At 56.9% G+C, this 24,037-nt stretch overlaps 3 protein-coding genes and 2 long non-coding RNA genes across 6 annotated transcripts in view; 4 read left to right on the plus strand and 1 right to left on the minus strand.

Annotated features, from left to right (window-relative positions):
- Window positions 1-24,037, plus strand: part of LOC149123478 (uncharacterized) — a 427,738-nt gene that overhangs the window by 142,348 nt on the left and 261,353 nt on the right. The window lies entirely within an intron of this gene.
- HOXC4 (homeobox C4) overlaps window positions 1-24,037 on the plus strand; it is a 58,351-nt gene that overhangs the window by 11,663 nt on the left and 22,651 nt on the right. The gene's annotated exons all lie outside the window — the stretch shown is intronic.
- HOXC8 (homeobox C8) lies at window positions 2,091-5,891 on the plus strand. The gene is made up of 2 exons (XM_008256548.5): window positions 2,091-2,941; window positions 4,271-5,891. The coding sequence occupies exons 1-2, from the start codon at window positions 2,506-2,508 to the stop codon at window positions 4,561-4,563; spliced, it is 729 nt and encodes a 242-aa protein (XP_008254770.1). The 5' UTR covers window positions 2,091-2,505; the 3' UTR covers window positions 4,564-5,891.
- Window positions 10,331-23,569, plus strand: HOXC6 (homeobox C6). Of its 2 annotated transcripts, XM_051845600.3 has the most exons (3): window positions 10,331-10,467; window positions 21,266-21,611; window positions 22,354-23,569. In XM_051845600.3, the coding sequence occupies exons 2-3, from the start codon at window positions 21,458-21,460 to the stop codon at window positions 22,659-22,661; spliced, it is 462 nt and encodes a 153-aa protein (XP_051701560.1). In that variant the 5' UTR covers window positions 10,331-10,467; window positions 21,266-21,457; the 3' UTR covers window positions 22,662-23,569. The 2 variants fall into 2 exon arrangements, with proteins under 2 accessions (XP_051701560.1, XP_089164576.1); XM_089308450.1 differs by lacking the exon at window positions 10,331-10,467 and having other exon boundaries at window positions 21,131-21,611.
- On the minus strand, window positions 12,466-20,853 carry LOC149123479 (uncharacterized). Its single transcript, XR_016216776.1, has 2 exons — window positions 14,284-20,853; window positions 12,466-14,188 (listed from the first exon to the last, which is right to left on the minus strand). It is a non-coding gene; the product is annotated as an uncharacterized LOC149123479 (long non-coding RNA).

Below are 24,037 nucleotides of genomic sequence, written 5' to 3' on the forward strand. Positions count from 1 at the left end.
TGCGGTTCCTTTATTTCCAGGCTCAGAGCGAAATAAATCAGAAACGAGTACAAGGAAGGAAAAAGAAGAAGAAGAAAAGCAAAACAAAACAAATGAAAGAGAGGCGAGAGGTCTCCTAAAAGGGGAAACCGAGTCTGACCAGGGGTTGCAGGGCTGCTGGGTGCCGCCGGGCAGGCGGCGGTGGCGGCACACTCGGGACAGTCGCATTCCAGGACACAAAGGCCCGGAAGAATAGCTCTCTGGTAGAGTTTTCCGCTGGACCATAAAATGTCAAAATATCCCCCCACCCCACCCCTAAAAGATAAGGCGCAGGCCCCAGAGCGAATCTGGCCCTCGGGGCTTCCTCTCTCCAGGAGGAGAGGAGAAAGTATTTATGACAGTCGCCGGCACAGTCGCTGGGAGCCGGGAGTCCACTCTGCTGTTCCAGCCCCAGACGGGTAGGCTCGGGAAAGGCCGGGCTGCAGGCGGGGGATGCAGCGGGCGCTGGGAGCGGTGGAGACGCCCTGCGGTGCGCCCACCGTCACTGTCTTTGCAGGCCTGGCCCTCTCGCCTCCACCACTCCCCTCTGCTGCCCAGGGACCATAGTCCCTTATGTGTGCGGTTTTGGGCAGCTGGGACACAGACAGATCCTGGAAGGGTGTCATACTGCAATCCCAGCGCTGCCCTGCCCTGCCCTGTCCCCAGCTCCAGAGCTGGGCTCCAGCCTGGGGGGCAGAGACTTCCTGGTTTGCTAACCACCTCCTGGCTCACCCACTCCTGAAACCCCAGCCTGTGGATGGAACGCAGGGAGCAAGTATTTGTCCTGGTGCAGAGACGGTGCATATGTGTGTGTGTGTCGGGCAGTGTGCACCATGCGTGCCCAGTGTCTGCAAGGTGGTGGGATACTTGCAGGCACACGTGTGCCAGTTTACAGGGGGCATGCAATGCACTTGGTGTGTGTCAGGGTGAAGAGGCAGCCTGTAGTGTGTATGTGTGTGTGTGTGTGCACATACCCCAGTCTGCTGAGGGAGAGGACTGGAAAAACCATTCCTACTCGTCGTCTTCATTCGTATGCACACAGCACACATGCACACCACGGCGCTCACTGGCTCCCTTTTGCTCTGTTGCCTGTGCGAAGCCCACTTAGGGCCAAGGACGGGCAGTGAGGGGCCAAGGGCCTTTTATCCTCTGCGATTCACTTGAGTTTGTCCAGTGTTGGGGGATGTGGGGAGCCCCCCAGAGCAAGCGTGGGTAAATATTTAAAGAGTGTCTGTTGACAGTTCCCGTCCACCTCCTGGCCAGGGCAGCCTGCCTGGGGGAGGGGGGAACGGTAGAGGAGCCAGGGGGTCCCTTCAGACTGAGCCGGCAATGCCTATGGGGCCAGAGTATTTGGGGACAAGTAAGAGGCCTGCTTTAGTCCCCTGCGACCCAGAAAGAAATGGTCTCCTGAGAAGAGACACCATGCACCAGCCCAGCCAGCAGCCGGGGATACACAGGCTGCCCTCACCTTCTTGGTCCCCACAGGCAGCTTTGCTGCCAGCCCCCCCCCCACCCCCGGCCCAGCCTGTGGCCGCTGCCTGTCTCCTGCCCAGTGGCCCTGATGGGCTGTGTGGGGTGCCCGCGGAAGGCAGGCCGGCAGGCAGGCAGGAGCCTGTTCTGCATCTGGGGAGGGCAGGGCCGCTGCAGACCCTGGGCAGGGGCTGATGCCTGGGGTGTCTGGGGCTATGGTGGGCTTGTTTCTCCCCAAAGTCTCCCCCCACCACCACCACCACCACACACATCCCCCTCCAGGGGGCTCATCTTTTGGGGCTAGAGACCCTGCTCTGGCATAACCCCATTTAACCTCTTTGGAATGTGTTGTACCTGTTGAGGTAACCCGAGCTGACCTGCTGGTCAGGTACGTCTCTGTCTCTCAGGCTCAGAGGGAAAAGAGAGGCACCTTTGAATCTGAACGCGTACCTTGGAAAAGCTGGCCCCGGCCATTAGCTGGGGCTGGCTCACCACCCCCCTGCACACACCACACCCCCATCCCTCCCCCTCTCCTCCCTCCCCTTCCTCCAGGTCCCCCCAGCCCTGAACCCCTCAACCCCCGCCATCTCTCTCTCCCTCTCTCTCTCTCTGTCTCTTCTCTCTCTCTCTCTCTCTCTCTCTCTCTCTCTCTCTCGCCTGTCTTCATGTCGTGGATTGATGAACGCGAATCGCGTGTAAGCGCCGCCACCGCCGGGAGTCTGAGGAATTCGCCTGGGCTGTTAAAGGAAAGAGCTAAGTGAGCGAGCTCTACCTACCGGCAGTGAGGGAGCCGCCGCCGCCGCGCCGCCCGCCCCAGCCCGGAGCTCTGCCGCGCCGCCCGCGCTCGCTCGCACCGAGGCGCCCCCACCTGCCCGGCCCCCAGCCCAGCAGCCCAGCCCCGTCCCGGGGAGCCGGCCGGCCCGGGGTTCGGTCCCGGGGGGAGGGGAGTTTCGGGGGTACCGGGCGGGGGAGCCGCGAGCCAGAGGGGAGGGGGCCGCGGGGTTTCATGTACCCAGCATGAGTTCCTACTTCGTCAACCCCCTGTTCTCCAAATACAAAGGCGGCGAGTCCCTGGAGCCGGCCTATTACGACTGCCGGTTCCCGCAGAGCGTGGGCAGGAGCCATGCGCTGGTGTATGGGCCCGGCGGCTCGGCGCCCGGCTTCCAGCACGCCTCGCACCACGTCCAAGACTTCTTCCACCACGGCACCTCCGGCATCTCCAACTCGGGCTACCAGCAGAACCCGTGCTCGCTCAGCTGCCACGGAGACGCCTCCAAATTCTATGGCTACGAGGCGCTCCCTAGACAGTCCCTTTATGGGGCTCAGCAAGAGGCGAGCGTGGTGCAATATCCCGACTGTAAATCCTCGGCCAACACTAACAGTAGCGAAGGACAAGGCCACTTAAATCAAAACTCGTCTCCCAGCCTCATGTTTCCATGGATGAGACCCCACGGTGAGAAGCCTTTTCTCTTTCCCCCTTGGTCTCCTGCGCTCCGGGGTCCCCCCCCCCCTTCCTTTTTGTCTGCCTTCGCTTTCCCTCCCGGCTTTGGGGGTCTCTGCCGCCCCACCCCCGAGCCTCGGTGGGTTGCTGGAGGTTGGGCAGGCTCGGCTGAGGGTGGGGCTGGAGGCGCCTGGGACATTTTGGGGATTGGGATGAGGGTGGGGAGAGGTGCCTGAGGGTGCAGAAGCTTGGAAATCGTTTGCTGCTTCTCTGTCTGCCTGTCTCTGTCTGTGTCTGCCTCTCCCTCCCTCTAGGTCTCAAGTCAGAGTTGGGGAGGTGGCTGGGAAGGGTACCCTGAGGTTAGCAGCCTGGGGAGCCCATGAACAGGGTGTCTCCCAAAGCAAGAGCCCCCCCCCCCCCGGCTCCAGGACAGAGGCGAAGGGAGACCTCCGCTTCTCTCCTCTAGCCAGAGTGCTGCCACCCCCAAAGACAGGCACCCAGGCTCAGAGGCTAGCCCAGTGCTCCCTCCCCGAGAATGAGTCTGAGCCCCGGGACCCCAACTTTTCTGCACTTCCCCCACTTGGGGAAAGGACAGGAAGCTGGGATGGAGGAAAGCAGCGCTCCCCAGGAGAGGGGCGTCCAGACAAGGGGTCCCTAAGGTCCAGAGGGCCCTGGCCAGGCCCTCCTCACCCCCAGCAAGGGCTCCTGGGTCTCGCCGAGACCTGCAGAGGGGCTCAGGCTACGAGCCCCTCCAAGGGTGGCCCCTCACAGCCCAATTTCGAAGTACAGGGGGAAGAGATAGAGCGACAAGTTCCGGCAGGGATGGCCCGTGATTTATTTGCTGGTCTCCAGTTAGCAATCAGGCGGAGCAGTGATACATTCCAGGAGATCAATTATTGTGCTTATTGGAGAAGTGTTCAGCAGAGAGAGGCAAGGAGCAGGCATGGCAGAGCCCCTCTTCTCTGCCCCCAGCCCTTTTTCCTTTCTTTGGGAAACAGGCTCAAGTCCCCAGCCCGGCTCATGAACTGCCACTCTGCACTTGTAAACAAAGCTGCAAGGGCCAGTTTCCTGGGGTTGCAGGCCTGGGCCGGGTGGGGTGGGGGGCTCTGCAGGGCTCCCCTGGCCTCAGTTTCCAGAGAGAACCCCCGTCCCTGCCCCACCCCCACCCACCTCCCAAGGTGAAACCAGACCAAAACAAGCCCCCAAACTTTCCCGCTTTCTGCTCAGACTTTTCCACGCCAGGGAGAAGGGGGGGGAGCCGGAGCGGGGGGGGCACCTGGCGGGGAGGAAGAGTGGCCCCCCCACCCAAAGGTAATCAGACTGGGGTTCTGTTCTGTCCAGCTCCGGGGCGGCGCAGTGGCCGGCAGACTTACAGCCGCTATCAGACCTTGGAACTAGAGAAGGAGTTTCTCTTTAATCCGTATTTGACACGGAAGCGCCGGATAGAGGTGTCTCACGCCCTGGGACTGACTGAGAGGCAAGTGAAGATCTGGTTCCAGAACCGACGGATGAAGTGGAAAAAAGAAAACAACAAGGATAAACTGCCCGGAGCCCGGGATGAGGAGAAGGTGGAGGAGGAAGGGAACGAGGAAGAGGAGAAAGAAGAGGAGGAAAAAGAAGAGAACAAGGACTAAGCAAGAAAGAGGGACACCCCCCTTTAGCAACTCCTTGAAGTTTCGTTTTATGGTAGCAGATAAATTGAGAAGTTTACGACTGTCATTTGCTTTTATAGAGAATAGAATGACACTCACAACTCTAACTACCTGTCAGATACTCCCAGCTCTGTTTTATTACCTTTGGACTCCCCCCCACCTCTTTATTTGTTTGGGGACTGGAGGGGGGAGACCGAGACGCAACGGAATGTTGGGACCCTCGGGTCCACTCCTGGCCCTCCCAGATACACTTGCTCCTACCCCCACCCTCCTGGGTCCTTCCTGGAGTCTCAGGTCCCAGCCCCGGCCTCCTGGCCCTCTCTCTCTCTCTCTCTCCCTCTCTCTGCCCCCTTGTGCCACGGTCCCGCCTCCCTGCTGCCCTGGTATTTATTTTAGAAGGGAGCCCCTTTCAAAATATGGAAGAGGACTGGGGCTTTGTCTTAATGCTAGGACCTAGTGGACTGGATTTACTTGTTTAAAAGGGAAAGAAAAAAAATCAGGAAAGGGAAACAGTTTTAAAGAAATAAGGGAAGAATAGCAAGGAGTATGCCCCCTCCCCTCCCCCTCCTGCTCCCGGGGCTCCCTGCTTCGGAAAAAAAAAAAAAAAAAAAAAAAAAAAAAAAACCCTTGACTTTCCCTGGGTACCTAAGAGAAACCTGAAGGAGATGTGGCGCTCCCACCTCCCCTGTTTCCGTGGGGTACATAGGAGCCTGCAGTCGCCTCTGAAATCCTACCTAGCCCTTCCCATAGTCACTCGGGCCCACGCCTCCAGCGCCTGCCTTCGCTGTTTGATTTCTGTTCTGTTGGGCCCAGCTTCCTCTGAGCTGCAGTACTGTTAGCGCTCAGAAATCGCCACAATCATGAAAATAAATAAATAATAATAATAATAATACTGATAATAAATCTTTAACATACTACCTAAAGGGAACCTGCAATAATCTTGAAAAAGAAAGAGAAAATTAAAAAAAAAAGCACCCTACTATAGGAGGAAAAAAAAGAGAAAAAAAGTGAAAAATGAAAAAAAAAGAAGAAACCTCCAACGTATTTTATCACTACCTATAGAAAGAAATCCTGCTTTGAGAGTACTCGTAATGCGGTTTTGTTGTTGTTTGTTGCTGCTTATTTCACTAAGAAGGACCCAACAACTGATACTGCCTAGCTCGCCGGTCCTGTGCGCTTTTATTGTGCTTCTAACCCCAGTAGAGTAGAGCTAAATTGCACTGAATGTATAGTTAACTCTGTCTTGAATCCTCTGTTTATGCAACGTGCTCGAAAGAAAAAAAAAGTTAAAAATATATCTATAATAATAATTTTTGGTCATTTGTCTTTATGTCCAGCTATGAATGTAGGTTTTGTGTCCCGACAACCCTGTTCCTGGTCCAAGTACTTTGTATTGTATACGTGAGTCATAATAAAAAAAAAAAAAGGAGAAAAATATTTGAGGCTGGAATGACTGGCTTGTTCTCTGCAGCTCTCTCTGTTGTCCCCCCACCCCCTTCTCAACACTCTGCAAAAGGTCTGCTCCACCGACCTGACTTGGGGTTGGGGGGAAGGAACTCATGCACAGAGCAGCCTGGGGTGGCCAGGGCAGGCTAGGCTGGGAGGGCAGGTGGAAGGGGTAGGGGGTCAGAGGAGGAGGAAGAGGAACCACCCATTGGTAGGAAGAAGAAGGGTTTATCAGTGTGTTCTTGGGAGAATCCTGGCTCCAAGCAAAGTGGATTTCTAGAATCTAGGACCCTAGTGGGAAGAAAGATCTCCCTCATCCACCCTCTTCCTCCTCCTCAGCTCTGAGCTAGGCCCAGACAAAGACTGCCCCATTCCCTTCCTGCAGCTGTGCCTTTACCTCCCAGGGCCTGGAGCTGAGGGAGAGGCTGTGGGGTTCCTTCTGGTCTCCACATGGCCCTGATGGCCAGCCCTTGGCTTCCGGCACCCTGCATGACAACAGTGCCTGGGGTGGGGGCAGCTGGCCTGCCTGGGGGGCTGGACTAGAAGATGCCTAAGATGGGGGGTGCTAAGTGTCTGTGTGTGGAGGGGGGAGGTGGGGGTAAGGAGGCTTGGGTCTGGGGAAGAGGCCAAGAGGGAAATGGGTGAGCTGGAAGACTGGCCGGCCTGGGGTCCACATCCTGAAATTCAAATTCGGCCGTCTTGGAGCCCTCACTGTCACTCAGCCCTCTGTGTCCTGTGCAGCCTCTGTTCTGGCTGTTTCCAGCCCACTCCCGGCTTCACCTTGGCAAATGGGCAGCTTGCCTGCCCCCAAAGTGCTGCCCGTGGGCCTGGGGGGCTTGGCCAGCTGAGTAGACAGTCCCCGCCATGGTCATAGCAGGTTAAGGACAATCTCCATTCCAATCTTCATCCTCCAAAATAAAGTTGAGTGAGGGCTCTGAGACCCCTGAAGTAAAAGGGTCTCTCACTTTTCTCTAGAGTCCTAGACCAAAAAATCTGTTTATGCCAATGAGATGCTGGTCAAACCATCCCAAATTCCAGAGATACAAGCCCTCTGACTCAGCAGGAGAGGGGAGGGGATCTTCTGGCCTTAAAAACCAGACCCCCAAAGACAGAAATATTTTTGAGGCCAGATCTCTCTCTCTCTCTCTCTCTCTCTCTCTCTCTCTCTCTCTCTCTCTCTCTTCCTCTCCCTGTTTCCTAGTCAATGATTTTCCCAGACCTAAACCCAGGCCAACATTTCTTGTTTTGGGTAATTTCAAGGGGGTTCCAGTCCCTGGCTGGGTCACAGTATAGGATTGGGTTAGGCATCTCTCTTAAGGGACCCTACAGCTCTGGGAGGCTTTGAGCGGGGCGCTCCAGTGAAATCTCCTGGAAACTGGGGTCCCTGCTGGGAGCCCAGGCTTCAGCCAGGTAATCCAGTGTGTTGTAGGAGACACCAGCTACCCGCCTGGGGGAAGCCCCCAAAAGACACCGTTTTGCTCGGACCTCAGGCCTGCGCACGGGCGTCCCCTCCACGCGCCGGGGGATGGCCGAGGGCCGTTTCATTTTTAAATGTGGAATTATGGTTGCTATTAATAAGAATATCGGGCCCTGCCGCGGAGCAGGGTGAACCGTGCAGTAGTGGCTGTGAGGGGTCTCGCCAAATGTGTTCCGTTTGTCCCTAGTCCTGCTCAGCCATGCCCGTGGCCCCGAGCCCGGCGCGTCGGAGGGCGGGGTGCGTCTGGCGCCCGGCGGGGCTGGCGAAGTCGGGCACCAGGAGGGCCCGACCCAGGGAGCCCCCACCGCCCCTCTGCTCCGCACCCTCTCCCCCACCCGCTCTGCCCACGGCCTCTGTGTTCTCGTTTGGAAAGAAAAGGAGGTAAAAACCCGTTTTATGGGGGAACGTAATTGCGAGCGGGATGCGCGCTCTTTAGAAACGCGTCCTCTCAAATGCTCCCGCCGTCCCATTACCGGAACGGGGACCACTCGGCTGCGGCAGATACGACTCTGGTCTCTCCCATTCTTTACTTTTTTATTAGCCAATCAAAGTGGTTTCCGAAAGCTATTTGTGATTTGTGAAAAATAGTATCTTTCAAAATGCTGAGTCGAAGCATCTCGCTCATTTCACTTTGAATTTATTATTCTAATCTCAACGGCAGAGACAAGATAATGCGACTGTGAAGTTGAGGGGCAAATTCGTTTCCCTGCATTTTTTTTTTTAAATTCTCAGCGTTTTCTCTCCCTTCCCAATCCCTTATTGCAGAGTCCAGGGGAGCTATGGGCCTGTGCGACGATCGGACAAGGGAAGGCGGGCAGGGAGCATTGGAAGGGGTCTTGGGGGACCCTTTGAGAGTGGGTTGACCCCCCCACCAGCTTCCCTCAATGAGATGCCCCCCTGACTGCCTGGTGGCTGGGAAAGTTCCCCCTGTCCCAATTAGGGACGGCTAAGGACAGGTTGTGCCACAGACTAGAAGTAAAATTTCCGGTGAGCTGCCCGCAGCGCTGTCCCATTCTCCCCGCTGTCCATTGTGAAGAGCTGGGCCAGTGCTTCCTCGTCGTAATTTTTAACTACCTGTTATAAAATTTATGGGTGGGTTTGTAAAAGAAACAAGGTCCCTGCATCTGGCTGGGGGAACTGCTTTGCTCAGAGTAGAGCACGTTTGGGGAGGGGGGTGAGGGATCCCCTGTGGGTTAGGGTGGGGACACTGGGCCACGGAGGATCCCGTGCCAGCTCCGCTCCTCACCCAGGCAAGAGCCAGCGGGAGAGGCTGTGCTGCAACCCACAAGCACATAGTCTCTATGGGGGCCCCACACTGGCCGCACTGCCAAACTTGGGGTCTGGAGAAACAAGGGTCTCTGAATTTCCCTGCTGAAGGTACACTTCAGGGCAGTAAATGGTTCTTTCTTCAGGGCCCCAGACACTGAACCAGGCAAATTTTCTGAAAAGGCAGGTGGGCGTGGGTATCCCGCCAAGATGGGGAAAGCTTCAAACTGCCTTGCACCCTAGACTAAGATCATGGGCATTCTCTTTTCGGTTCTGAAATGAGTGCACGCTGCAGAGTGAGCCTAGGAAATGTGGACACCTGGTGCTGGGGAAGGTCTTGGGGGAGGGGAGAGGTGGATGTCATTGTCCCTGGGTAAGGGCTCTGAGGGTGAGATTTGCCTTCAGGGTCCTGGAAGCCATCCCAAGTTCCCAGCCCTCCTGCTGCCTCTGCAGGAAAGCCCAGGGCTGCCCGTAGAGCTCACAGCTTCTCAGACCCCAGCCAGGTCAGCCCTACTGGGAGGTTGCCAGTGGCCCGTGACTCCGATCCCGTCTAGGGTGTAACGGGAGTTTGCGCGCACACCCTGGTAGCAGAGAGAAAGCTGTTTTTTCCTAGGGAGAAAAGAAAAAAAGAGAGAGATAGGGCTAGGGAGGGCATCCCTTTCCTTGATCCGCCAGCCGACACTAGCCCAAGGCCACAAATCTTCGCAAAGCTTGGATTCCCCTCCATGCAACCTTAATACCTCCATTTATTAAGGACAGTATTTAAAATTCGGCGCAGCAGGCAGAGGCACCCGACGCCTCAGTGCCCGAACCTTTCCTGCTTGGCTCGCCGCGTGCCCCTGCAGCGCTCTCCGAGCTGCCCGGGAGCAGCCGGGCCGTGGGGAGTGGGCGGTGGGTGGGGGTGGGGTGGGGGTCGGGGGATGCTCCCTCTCAGAGAGAATTGGGTAAACATGGCGACCGCGGCGCCCATTTGCACACGCTACACAAATGCATCGCATTCCCGGTTGTTTGCAGAAAATTTACAGCTGAGTAATAAAAGTTTACGATCGACTCACAAGTTGGATTGGCCACAAGAAGTCATGTGGATTCCATCCATGAACGTGAACTTTTTATTGTGGTTTGTCCGTTCCGAGCGCTCCGCAGAACGGTCCTCCCTGTAAGAGCCTAACCACGGCCAGGGAAACCAGCACTGGGCGCTCCCTTCATTACCAGTGTATTTTTTTTATTAATCTGATAAATAATTATTCCTCTTCCCCCTCCCCCAGTTTAATTTTTCCCTCCCAGGTGGAGTTGCCGGTAGCTGGGGGCACCTGGGAAGGGTGGGGATGGGAGGGGAGAGGCAGGAGTTGAGGGTCCTCTCTCTCCTTTCCCCCAGACCCCCTGGCCCCCAAGGGGCAGGAGGAATGCGGGAGTTGGAGTTGAGACCCGGAGCCACAGAGGCCTCCGCCCCTCTCCTCCCAGGCTCTCCCTCCTGCCCCCCTTCTCGCAACTCTCCTCGGTTTTATTTGGCTTTTTTTTTTTTTTTTTTGGCGATTAGGACTGTTCTTTTTTATTTTTGAATTTCCATAAAGTATATGTGTGTGTGTGGAGCTGAGACGGGCTCGGCAGCGGCACAGAATGAGGGAAGACGAGCAAGACAGTGTGGGAGAGAGAGAGGCAGAAAGAGAGGGAGAGAGGGAGAGTGACAGCAGCGCCCGGTAAGTGTTTCCTTATTGGTTCAACTATGTAACTAATGGTCCGTAGCTGGGTGGCGGTTTCAAGATAAGGACAGCAGCGGCTTGCCTCGGTTACAGAGGAGAAGGGGTGGGCGCGTGGGTAATTATGGGGAGGAAAAGTGGGGGTGGGTGGGGTTAAACTGGAGCGCTGGTAACTGCTAGTGGGGCGGGTGTGCTGTCCCGGTGCCCCCTGCGCGCCGCCGCCGCTGGGGGTAGAGGGGCACGACGTTGGAGCCCGAGGGGCGCGCGCCGAGCCGGGGCTGGGGAGGGGTCGTCGAAGGCGCCGGCCCTCTCCGCGTGATGCCCACCGCGTCGGTGGTACCTGTTTATTATGGATCTGCGGGACGGAGGGGGCCTGGAGGCTGCAACTCCAGGGTGGGGAGAGGGAACCTGTAGGCTGCGCCCACTGCCCCCTGAGCGACGTCAGCACCCCCAAGCCGCCCGAACAAACTTTCGGGCGCCCCTCCCCGTCCGGCAGCCCCCTCCCTCTCGGAGAGCGCGGCGGCCACAGCTCACACATGCGCAGTGCGCGCCCAGGGCCGGGCCGCCGAGCAGGAAGCGGGCGCAGCGAGGCGGACGGCGGGGCCTGTTAATTGGCAATTAAGGGGGAGGCTGGTGGCTGGTGCGCGTCAGCCGCAGGAGAGCGTCTGCCCACCCCCTGCTCCCGCCCCCACTCTGGCGGATGGCAGGGTGGGAGGTGCCCTGCACTGCGGGTGAGGGTGGGGGTGGGGGTGGGGGCTGCCGTCCTCTAAAGCCATCTTGTGCGCGCAGAAAAAGAGGCCTATCCGCTTTCTCTCCCTGGGTCCGGTGCCCCCACCCCCACCGCAGCCACCCCGCCCGGGATGCCCACCGGAAGGCTCCACGCCCCTGCACGGCTGCTCCGGCCTGGGGCGGAGGTGGGGATGGGGGCGGCCCCCGGCGGGACGGGGACAGGCCCAAGGCCTCGCCGGCGGTGCCTCGGTGTGCTGAGGAGGCAGCGAGGACCCCAGGGGCGGCGGGCTTCCGGGTGCAGGCGTCAGGACAGCGTGGCCAGGAGGGTCCGGGGCGCCGGGGATCTTCCTCATAATTGGTGCTAATGGCGTGTTGTATAGTCTTAACCCGACACATATGGCTTCATAACACAGTGGCTTAATTTCTTCCAAATGTACGTGGCCCTGAATGTGTTGCAGTGTGATATATGACCGCGCCCTGCTCGGGGGCCTGGGTCCGAGGCGGCTCCTACCCGCATGAAATGGATGAGTTTGTGTTTGGGAAAGGCGACGCACACGCAAACGCTTACCCACCCAACGAGACACACCCAGTGCGGGGAGGGGGCGCGCCTTCCTGGGGAGGTCTGAGTCTGGGGGCAACACTCAGCCTTCAATAGGAGCCAGACACCCCCACCCACACAGGGCTACTGGGATTCTGCGGCGAGCCGGAGTGGGGGAGGGGACCGCTCCTCGATTTCCTGTTTAAATCCTGACCCATTGCTGGGGTGGGGGCGGGGGACGGGAGGGGGCAGAAAAATCCGTTTTTATCAAATTCTTAAAAATCCAGTTGGACTGCAATTGGAATCCATCCCCCTGGGTTGCAATAACGGTGAATCTTCTGTCCCCTCCCCCCACAGTCCCCTACCCTTCCTCTCCTGCCCCCCCAAAATTCCCCTTTCGCAGCCGACATAAAGACCTCGGAGGTATTCTCCCGAGGGAAGAAATGGCATTTTCTCTCCCCCTTCTCCCACCCCCCCCCCCCGCCTCCCCAGGACTGTGTGTCGGCAGAAGCGTCTGCCGAAGGGCTAATTTCGCGTTCCTTGTTTACGATCGAGAAAAGCGCTTGGCTGTCCCCAAATGGGCCCAGCCCGCCGCCTTGCGCCGACTGCCGCGCGCTCTCCGCCGCTCGGGCGCGGCCCGGGGTCTGACGTCCCGGGGACCCGGAGTCGGAGGGAGCTCAGGAGGGCGAGGGGAGAACGGTGGAGGGGCCGAGAGGCCCGAAAACGGGAGCCTTTCTCCTGGCGTAGAGTGGGAGCCGCCGACGGGTGAGGCCTCTGTTTCTCTCTTTCGCCTGTGTGTCGTCCGCCCCCGCCCCTGCGGATGGCCGCACGGACGCGGGGTGGGGGTGTGTGCATAAGTCTCCTTTGTTCGTCCCAGAACGAGAACCGTTCCCAGAGAAAGCCATTCAGGCTCGCGGGGAGTCACCTGGGATACTAGAGGGGCTGCCTCCCATCGGAGAGGCGGGCCTGGGCCAGGCTGGGGGTATTTCTCTGGGACCACAGGGATCTAACTGAAAGGCGCTGACCGTGAGATCTAGGGGTGCTAGGGTTCGAGGGTGATGGGTTCACACTACCATCCTGTGCCCCCATCAGGAAGTTGCATTGATTTTCTGTCTCTTCTGGCTCAGGTCCGCAGGCCCCCACTTTGCGCGGTGCCCTTCATCCCTAAACCCATCCTGGTCCCGCTGAGACAGAGGGATGCAGAGAGAGAGAGAGAGAGAGAACGGGGCAGCAGTGCTGGCCTTGGTTTTCAGTTTTCCAGTCTGGCCAGGAGATAGGCGGGTCTCCAAGGCCAGCCCTCTGCTTCGTTACTTTCGCTTTTCTTTTGCCTCTCTGTCACTCTGTGGAGCTCCAACAGAAAGCACAAGAGGGGGGCCTCCAGTGGCAACCTCAGCCTTCTTGCAGGCCAGATTCCCTGCAGACAAGGTCCCTGCTGCAGGAGAGCTGCTCTGTGATTATCTAATAATAGCCAGGGGAGCTGAGAATAGAATCTGGCTCAAGGACTCTGCACACCCAAGGCTGAGGCTGGCCAGACACTGGATCTGTGGATCTGGGCCTGGCAGTGCTGCCTGGAACCCTGGGCCCCCAGTGTTCTCTGAGCCCATTCTGGGCACTCTCAGGCCTGGCCCTCACTGGGGGTGGGGGTGGGGGCTTTGTCAGGCCTGCCATCCGTGTATTTCATGTGCTGTCTCCTAACTAAGAAGCAAATGGACATCTCTCGCTGTTGTGACAGTAATGATCCCCACGGAGAAGGTGACCTTGTTGGGAGAAGGTGACCTTGTTGGGTTGGCTGTTGTGTTCTGCAACCAGGCTTGGGAGCTTTCATACATTTATTATAAACAGGCTCAAATGTACAGACTCAGACCTGTGCGTGAATATACACAGACTCATGTTTCCTCGGCGGCTAATTGTGTATTACCATGCCTAGATTCGCTCAAACACCGTTTTATGTGCATGCGAAATGTTGTTAGCCCTCATTCATAGATGAGAGTGAGCTCGTGGACTCACAGGGCACAGCCAGGAGGCCCCGTGTGCGTGCTGGAGATGGGATAGGCGGGTTCCAGGAACCCACGGGTGCCACAAAGGTGTTCCCAGACCTCACTGCCTTCCCTGGGTTGGGGAAATGCCAGACCCCTCGGATTTATTTCTCGTGGTATTTCCCTCCAACGTCCCCAGCTTGCAGACTGTTGGGGACCCCAGTGGTCTTGAAAGTGAATTCTGGGGCACTCTTTCACAGCCGTGGAGGGCCCAGGAGCAGTGCTGAGCACCCAGCAGTGGGCCATGGTGCTGCTGGTTCTCCTGGGCGGGTGATTAGGTGGTCTCAGGCGGTGTGCTGAGGTAGGGGCCAGCCCGGAGGCTGGGCGAGGCCGGTGGAAGAGCGAGCCAGAGGGCCGGGGAGGCAGCAGCATTTGTCTCTCCTTGCTCGCCCTGGCCGCGGCACCACCCCAGATTTGCCTGCATTTGTGGGAGCAGATTAGGACCTCTCTGGGGTCCCCCCAAACACCCAGATCTGGAGACTCACGGGAATGCGTTTAAATCCACTCGGCTACCTGAGCCAGGGCAAAGCCAGGCACTGGGGGAGGCTGCTGGAGGCCGAGCAGGATCCACACTGGGCCCCGCCTGTGCGCCTCGGAGTCCGCGCTGCAGTCATCGGGGGGCCTCTTTTCCGGCCTTTCTCGCTTCCCGGGCTACGAAAAGACAGAGCAGAAGGGAAATATAAATGTCAGTTAAAAAAAAAAAAAAACACCCATAAAAGAAAAGTAAGGGCAGAGCAGGGCCAGGAGGGTTTTCCCGCCGCCGCTGGGCGAAAGGTTCCTCTTAGGAGTCGCGTCCAGACACGCTGTGGCGCCCAGCCCTCGGCTCTCTCTCGCAAGCCTGCTCCGCCGGCCCCGAGCGCGGGCCTCTGCCACCTGGGGCGCAGAGGGTGCCGTGCCCCCAGGACGGTGCCCCCTTGCCTGGCCCACGGCCTGTGCCGCCAAGACGCAGCTGCCCCTGTTTATTGTGTCTGTGACTTGTTTACTTGTTTTGTCTGCTGCCACCCTGCGTCTGAAACCCGCCAAACCAGCACACCCGCCCGGGAAGACAAAGTGCGGGGCGGGCTCCCCAACTCCCTCCCCTCCCCAGCACCCCCTCCAGGCCCTGCGCTGAGCGAGGAAGCAGGAATTGTCCTGAAGTAGCCCAGCTGTTTATGGGGTCGGGGGGGGGGGGAATTGTGGGGTCACTGTAAACCTCCGGATGTCCTGGTACTGGGGAAGCTCGCAAGCAGCCCTCCAAATGCCCTGGGCTCTTTTTTTTTCTTTCCCCTGGTAACTGCTTGGTGAATGGGGGGTCAGTCACTGGGAAAGCTGGGGCCCCCTCACCCCTCTTCCCCCATGCATTCTGCAGGAGTTTCCCTGAGACTAGGTTGTTGTGTTTTCAATCAGGTTAGTGTTGGCGGATTCATACAGCTGCCGTAAACCGTGTCGCTGGCCCCTTTCCTCATCCCCCCAAAAGAGCGGCGAATTTAAGCAAATCTCACAAAATTAAATTGCCCCTTCGCTAAAGATCCTATAAATCTCCGGCCCCACCAGGTGTAGAGTCAGAGACACCGTTGTTTGCCTTTAATTTCGCTCCTGGCTATCGAGTCTAAAAGAGTATCGTCGAAGAAAGTGATATTCTCGTTTCTGAAATTAATTTCCCCCTCCCGGTCTAGCTCCCTCTTTGCGCCAGCACAGATTAAATGGTTCGTTCAGATCTGCAAACAGTAAAGGATAAAAGTATTTATAGGGGAGCGAGGAGGGTGTTTCATGGTTGGCTTATTGTTCCAGAACATAATAACATTTTATTTTCAAGCAGAAGTTAGGGGGCAAGAAGTGGGGGAAAGAAGGAAGAAAACCAGAGAAAGCCGAGCACCCGCACACAGAACTCCCCCTCCATGGAGAACTTTGATGACATTTACAATTTCCATATGGCAGCTCGCTGTGACGTCATAAATGCCAAGTTCTTGCATTTTACAATTCTCATAAACCTTCCTAGAAGGTCCAAGCAGTGCTCAGCGCTGAGGGGCGTGAGATGCCGGAAGTTGGGCGTCTTTTAGTCCAGTGCAGAACCGCTCTACCCCTTCTTGCTCATCGGGTACCCTCTTTAGCTGGGAGCTGAAATATCCTGGGTATTCTGAATTTTAACTTCTCCTGGACCAAGCAGAGCCACTTGCTGTGCTCCCCCCAACACACACACCCAGCATATCTGACACTGGGGTCACTGCTATGTCCCCAGGGTGTCCACAGGTCCCCCCTTCAGCTGTTTGGAATAAAGGTGAGAGGTTAGAGGGCCAGGCCCCCAAAAGCCAGAAAGGATTTTTCTTTTTTCTACCCAAATGGAGCTGGAAGGGGGCTCAGACCTGAGTGTGATGGGACAGAGGTGCTGGGGACCTGTTTTACTTTTAACCTGAGAGGCCCAAGAAGCGAACGGAGAACCTGAGCAAACACCAGAGTGAGGGTTTGTGTCTGCTGATGGTGGCGGTAATAAGTATGGTGCCAGGAAGGGAAGGCAGGCAGAAATCAGGAGAGAGGGAGGGAGGAGAGGAACGACACCTTTCTTTTCTGTTTCATTGCAGTAACCCGCAGCAGCTCGGGCAGGCTCTTAACCTTTACTTCGCTCAAGCGAGGAGTGGCCAGTGCAGGCCTCAGAGGTGTTTGGGGCACTTCTCAGTCCCCATTCGGCCTCCTCCTCCCTCTTGGCGGACCCCCAACTCCCTTCAGCTGGCCCGTGACAGCCATGTCCCCAAAATATCTGCACCCCCAAACTGGGATCCATTTCTGGGTTGGGTGTGTCAAATTTCACTCCCCCCCCCAAGAGTCTGCAAGCCAGAACTTTGAAAGGAGGGTGTTCCTTTATGGAATGCAGCACGTGCATGGGTGTGGGGTGTGTGTGCACAGACACCGTCCGTCCCCCCACCATATCTGTGAGCAACTGGAGCCCCTGGGGTGAGCCCCTGCTTTGGTCCCTAAACTGAGGGCGGGGGAGGGGGAGTCCCCTGCGTTCACCTTCTCGGGCAGACCAGGAGGAGCTTGGCAGTGTTTTGACTCTGAGTTCCACGGGAGATCAAAGGACCTTGTCCCCCAAACAGCAGGCATTTAGAGTACGAATTTTATTTTTTTAATAAAAAAGAAATCTTGTCTTAAGTCAGTTGGGCCAACTGAACAGTGGCTCCAGAACAGCAAAGCCTTAACCAAACAGTGCGATTGTGAAGTGAACGGAGCCAGTGATTGAAACTCTCGGCGTTCTCTGTAAGAGGGATTTTAGCCCTCACCCGGGGCACAAAAGGAGCTGGCAGGCAGCCGCCTTCTCCCACTCTGCAGAGAGAATTAGGGGTGGTGGTGGGGCCACAGGCTTCCCTGCACCCCAGCACCCAAGTCCTGCAGCCCCAGTGTTGGGGTCCCTGAGCAGCCAGTGGAGGCGCTGAGCTGTAGCTGGTGGCGCGGGCAGCCAGGACTGGAGTGTGTGTATCTGTGTGCGAGGGTGGGTGAGTCTCAAACAGGGTGCAGAGTTTAAGGTAATTGGGGATCACACATGAGGGCAGAACCTCTGGAAAAGAGCACCCTCAAATCAAAATTCCCGACCTCAGCTCCCTCCCTGCCCACACACCTCCCTGAGAAATTAATGTTTTCCAGAGCAAAAGCAAAGCAGTGTGAAAGGCAAGGTGAGGCCTGTCCAGGAGCCTGTCTTGGGCTGGGGTGCAGGTACACCTACCCTCTCCCCAATTCAGAGCCGCAGAGGCCCCCAGCTTGGGGGGGGGCCTGGAGCGGCTGGGGCTGGCATGGGAATACTTAACTCCCCGCGGGAACCCCCCAGGTGGCGGATCTCCAACTCTCCCCTTAGCCTTGGGGACTTCACTCAGGCCCTAGGCATGGGCGGTGAATTCTTCCCCTATAATTAGTGCTCATGAAAAGGGTGTGCTTGGGCTAGGGGGCCAGGAGGGGAGAGGGTGGGGAGCACCGGGACAGCGAATGGCAACTGTACCCTTTTCTGTGTCTTCTGAGAGCTGGTTTTACATCCACTAATTACAGCTCCCAACACGAAAATCTGCTCACAACGCTAAAGCGCCCTCCGAATGCCTAATTCCTGGGGCCGCGGGGTCCAGAGCCGGCGCAGACCTGCGGGCCTGATAGGAGGTGTCCTCTGATTCCCCCCAGGCTTGTTTTATAGAAACAAAGAACAAGTTCTCTCCCCTCCTGCCTGGGACTTGTGTGCATATTTACAGAGCTCAACTGCAGTTTTAATAAAACATCTGTTCTTGCTTCTGCTGATGAGTTTCCATAATTGTTTTCAGACAAATTGAACAGGAAAATATAAATATATTTAGAAAAATCCAAGTGCTAGCTTCCCCCACAGACAGCCTTTCTTATGCCCCCCCCCCCAAATAAAATTAACATGAAATGGGAAAAGGAAAATACAACCCAATGGAGGGAAGATCGGGCTCATCTGACCTGCTCTCCCCCCTTGGAGCGAAGCCTTCCAGCAAATTCCAGCCGCATAATTAAAGATCAAACTGCACGAAGGGAGCTTCGTTCGGCAGGAACGGAAGGTGATGGGGGGAGAAATCAACGGTGGCCGCGTGGAAACGCGTTTGTATTTCCGCCTCCCCCGCTCTCGCCCTTCCAGCCAGCCTTTCTGCCTGTTTCCCCCAGCAGCTGGTTTCTGTTCCTTATGAATCGGCGAGACCTTTCAGTCCCTGCCCTCTGTTTAGGGACGTAATAAAACACTTAACTTTCCGGGCCTGAGACTTACACTCTGCTCCTTAGGTCGCCCACCCCCCGAGAGCCCAAAAGAGAATCTCCCCCAATTTTGGGGCCCCCTTCTTCATGCCGAATTGAGGAGAGGCCCAAGGAAACCCAGACGTCCTTGTGGGGGGAGGCTGTATCTTACGCCTTCTCCTGGAACCCCTTCTTTTTTTCACGCCCCCCCCCGCCAAGGTCCTTTCCTCCCTCCACCCATAAAAGAGATTTTAAAATACATGGAAGATCAACAATCATTGAAAGCAAAACCTCATTAAGGATCCTATCTTCCATCATTCAATTTGTTGTACATTGCAACAATTTAATATCTTGAAGGAATTATCACTGACATGATTTATCCCTCCAGCAATCTTTCTCTCTGAAATGGGGGGTTACTCTTTCTTCCTGCTTCTTCTACTTGTTCCACTGCTACCCTCAGGGCAGAGCAGAAGCTGGGAACTTTGAGACAGGCTACTTGTGGCCAGGGGTGCTTCCTGGCTCAGCCTCCAGGAGGCTCGCCCCCTCCACACTTGTTCTTCTCCCCCTACTTCTTGCCCTGGTTGGGGGGGCGGGAAGCTGTGGCCCCAGCCAGCTGTTAGAAACCTCTGCCCAGGCATGCCATGAATTCGAGGACAGCTGGACTGGAGAGCCAAAAGCAACTCATGTGTGATGTCTCTGCTTGTGTACCTGCCATGTCACCCCAAAATGAGATCAAATTTTCTTCCTCTTCAGTTTAAGAACCCCCCCCCCCCCATCCGCTTTCACCTTTATTTCCTCGGGGAGGAGAAAGTGTGGTCCCAGCGGAAGAACCTTCCAATGGGAGGGGTCTGTCTCCTATCTCCTAAATACCAACCAACTTCCCTCCTTTTCGAAGGACTGGGGCTGTATTTTTTTCTTCAAAGCCAGCACAGATCGTCTGGCAGGAAGACCCCCGTGAGCCCCTCGCAAGGTTCACGTAGTAACTAGCATGGGGTCCCCACCAGCTCCTACGTACTGTCTGCTTTGGGGTTCAAGAAACTTTATTTTTCCCCCCTAGCGACACTCCAGGGAAACCTTAGCTTTACAGAAGACGAATAAACGAGTTTTTTCCCAGCGTAGTCCTGTTTATGGCTTTATTGCCACCCATTGATTACTCCGCTTTGTTACACAGAAGGAAAAGATCATAAAATCCGGCGACATCCGGGTTCTTGTTATAGCCAGTGCCCCCCCTAAAAAATGATTGAGAGGAAAATATGAGCTCTCAGTACGCGCCCCGCGCACGCCCCACCACCCCCTCTTTGTCACCTCGAAGCATTTTCTGCCTGTGTCGCGACATCAGATTAAGTTTGGGTTCCATCAGGAGAAAGCGCCCATCTGCACACCTTCCGCTGTTTTGCAGCTCCCTCAGAAACCTCGGACTCAGCTGCCTGTTCCTAGCCGGCTCTTCCTTTTCCTCAGCCCCAGGGTGGGGGGGAACACGGGAACAGAGGCTGCTGAGAGTCCCGGCCCCACTGGCACTTGGGCAGGAGCTCCCCACGAGCAGCCTTTCCCTAGAGTCTTCAAACCCCAGAGCTTGGGCCCAGGATGCCTCCTTGGGGGCAAGGGGGGCTTCTGACCTGGGCAGGGGCTTGAGACTGCAAGGAGCTAACTGTCCACCAGCGCCTCACCGGCCCAGCCTTCTCTTTCTGCCTGGAACCCCTGTGAATCACTCCACCGTGCTCGCTGCCTCCAAATCATAAATTCTCCCCAACATAAACAGGAGTTGATGTCTCTAGAAAGACTCTCAGAGTTTGCTTTCTTCTTCCTTTTACGCTCTCTCCCACCTTTTACTACTTTTTCTTCCTTTTCTGTTGTATTTTTATACATTTTCCCTTTTAGGAAAAAAATGCTGCAACAGTTTTCCCAAAAAAAGGGAGGGGAGGGTCCCAAGGCGGAGGCAGAATGGAGCAAAGAGGCCCAGGAAATCAGACACATGGCCCCTTTGCCCAGGTCAGCTCTGCCACTGTACCCTAAAGTCTCACCTTCACCCCTGGAGACTTGCCTGCCTCCCATATGCTCCCTGCACCCAAGACTCTGGGCCACACCCTCCTCCCTCCTGGTGCTGTGAGGTTTCATGTAATTTCTTTCGACTTCTGATTTTTTTTTAATTGTTGGGGGAAAAAATACACCGGCTCAGTGATGGAAACTCACTCCAGAGAGTGTCAAAGGAGGATTTCCTGGAGGATTTCTAGGGAACCCCCTGAGCTGGGAGGGAGTCTTTCCCACGGAGTCATCGGGACGTAATTTTAGAAGGAGGTAGTTACAAAATAAGAAATCAGATTGAAAATGCAGGGATTTCTCCGGCCCTGGCTCTGGTCACAGCACAGCCCAGTTAGCTGGGGCTGAGAGATTCCCCGGGAGCACAGCTGGCGTTGGGGGGGGGGGGCGGAGCCCCTGCTGGCGGGCACGCACCCCCTCCTTCACCCCCAAACCAGTTCCCTTGCATATATATTTTTAAGAGAAATCCAAGTCTCACTTTTAAAGCACACACTTAGTCTCAACTAGGGAATCAACAGAAGCAGAAGCGATTTTTTTCCCCCTTCTTGACATCTGGCTTGCGATTGGCTGGAAGGGGGTCAGCTGACTTTGTCATTTTGTCTGTCCTGGATTGGAGCCGTCCCTATAACCATCTAGTTCCGAGTACAAACTGGAGACAGAAATAAATATTAAAGAAATCATAGCCCGACCAGGTAAAGGCAAAGGGATGAATTCCTACTTCACTAACCCTTCCTTATCCTGCCACCTCGCCGGGGGCCAGGACGTCCTCCCCAACGTCGCCCTCAATTCCACTGCCTATGATCCAGTGAGGCATTTCTCGACCTATGGAGCGGCGGTTGCCCAGAACCGGATCTACTCGACTCCCTTTTATTCGCCACAGGAGAATGTCGTGTTCAGTTCCAGCCGGGGGCCGTATGACTATGGATCTAATTCCTTTTACCAGGAGAAAGACATGCTTTCAAACTGCAGACAAAACACCTTAGGACATAACACACAGACCTCAATCGCTCAGGATTTTAGTCCTGAGCAGGGCAGGACTGCGCCCCAGGACCAGAAAGCCAGTATCCAGATTTACCCCTGGATGCAGCGAATGAATTCGCACAGTGGTGAGTTTTACAGCCCCGAGATATAAATTAAATAAACTGAACTGGCTTTACGACCGGCTTCCCTAGAAGAACGGGCGGAGAGAGTTTTTTATGGCCCCATAAAAACAATCACGCTCGTCTCCTCGCCGACGAGACAGGGCCCCCTCTTCTGCCCCCTCTGCTCGCCTCCTGCTTGCTCACAGGGGCCTGGCCCCCCTCGACTGGAGGGCTCCAAGGCGAGCTGAGGGGGCAGGAACAGGGCAGAGGGGATGAGGGGAGGGGGCCCAGGGTGGGGGAGCCCCCCAAAGTCGCCTCAGGCTGAGGAGGGAGGGAGGGGGAGAGGAGAGGGCAGAGAAGTGGGGAGAAGCTTCTGAGGAGTTGAGGCACCTGCGGAGATGGGGGACCCCAGTCCTGGAGAAATGGGGCCCTCATCCCCCACTCTCTCTCTCTTTTTTTTTTTCAAAAATAATCTTTCAGACCCCCAGCTTTCTGCCTGATTTTTTTTTTGCTCCGCCTCCCCCCACCCACCCACCTTTCTCTGGGACCCACAACCTCTCACCCCCAGGGGAGCGCTGGAGGAGGTTGGGGGTCCTGGCTGTCCCCCGGTGGGGGTGGGGCAGAGCAAAAGGGAGAAGGCTTACTGCCCAAGGGGGCCCCTGAGCTGCTGGCCAAGTTGGGAGGCTCAGGGACTGCGAGGCGAGCTCCTCTGCGGAGAGCGGCCTTTGCTGATGGCTTTTAGTGTGTTTTGTGCCCGGATCTCTAGGGGTCGGCTACGGAGCGGACCGGAGGCGCGGCCGCCAGATATACTCGCGGTACCAGACCCTGGAACTGGAGAAGGAGTTCCACTTCAACCGCTATCTAACGCGGCGCCGGCGCATCGAGATCGCTAACGCGCTCTGCCTGACCGAGCGGCAGATCAAAATCTGGTTCCAGAACCGCCGCATGAAGTGGAAGAAGGAATCCAACCTCACGTCCACGCTCTCGGGGGGCGGCGGCGGGGCGGCCGCCGACAGCCTGGGCGGGAAAGAGGAGAAGCGGGAAGACACAGAAGAGGAGAAGCAGAAAGAGTGACCAGGACTGTGTCCCCGCGCGCGCCACCCCCGTCTGTCTCTCCTTCTCCCTGGCTCCCTCCCTCCCCCGCACACCGCCTCGCCCCTAACCACACTCTCCAGTACTTCTCACTGGCACAATTGATGTGTTTGGACGCCCTGAAACAGAATTAGGGAGTCCAACGTGGACCCGAGCGTCAGCTCCGGACCCCCTCCCGCACCGAACCGCTCTCGCCACGCGACTGCTCCTCCTCCTCCTCCTCCTCCCCTCTCCCTGCTAGCTCCTTCTCGGCTTGTCTGCAGGCCCTTTCCTGGGCCCAGGCCTTAGGGGCTCAGCCCCTGAACCTCTCTTCAGCCTCCACAGATTGCCCTGCGAATGAGGACTTGGCTACCCCCCCTCCTCCCACCACCACCACCACCACTGCCTCGACGCCCCCCACCCCGGCCCCGCGCGCAGAGCGCCGGCTCCCGGGCCCGGGGCCTCCGCTGTGGGGCCTCAGGTCCCGGCCTGGCAGCCGCGGGAGGGCGGGGAGGCCTCGGCCCCTCCGCCAGCCCCTGCCCGGCCCCTCTGCCCCGGCAAATGCCCAGCCCAGGCAACATTGTATTTAAAGAATCCTGGGGGTCATTATGGCATATTACAAACTGTGACCGTTTCTGTGTGAATATTTTTAGCTGTATTTGTGGTCTCTGTATTTATATTTATGTTTAGCACCGTCAGTGTTCCAATCCCATTTTAAAAAGGCAAAAAAAAAAAAAGGGAAAAAAAGAGAAAACGGCAAAAAGGAAAAAAAAAGTGAATGACGTTTGTTTAGCCAGTAGGAGAAAATAAATAAATAAATAAAGCCCCCTCGTGTTACCCTCCTGTATAAATCCGACCTCTGGATCCGTTCTCGAATATTTAATAAAACTGATATTATTTTTAAAAGTTTAGATGCGAATTTTTGTTCATTCGCTCATCCGCCGGCCTGGAGCAGGCGCCAAGCGCCCCCGTGTCCGCCCGTCGCCTGCACGCGCCTCCCCCGGGCGGCGGGCCCCCGGCCTCCCGCTTCCCCCGCGATCGCGCCGTGGGGCCGGGGATTTCGCCGGGGGCGGGGGCAGTCGGCCGGCCTCTCTCGCCGCCCCTGGGAACCCCGATCCCGGAGAGAGGGCAGGGGCCGCGCGCGAGCCCAGGCCCCCGGCCCGCGCCAGGCCGGCTGGGGCGAAACGTGGCGGAGGCGGAGGAGGGAGGCGGCGGCGGCGGGGCCGCGGGCCGGGACGCAGCGGCTCCAGGACCTCGCGAAAGAGAAAGCTTGGAAACGGAGCTCCGGCCTGCTCTGGGACTCCTGACGTGGCCGGGACAAAATTCCTCCTTCCTCTGGGGTGGGGGTGGGGGCTCCCCGGCCTGGCTGCTTTGCTCTC

The sequence above is a fragment of the Oryctolagus cuniculus genome, chromosome 11, assembly GCF_051225735.1.
Source record: "Oryctolagus cuniculus isolate XC-2025 breed Fujian yellow rabbit chromosome 11, ASM5122573v1, whole genome shotgun sequence".
Taxonomy (NCBI): Eukaryota; Metazoa; Chordata; class Mammalia; order Lagomorpha; family Leporidae; genus Oryctolagus; species Oryctolagus cuniculus.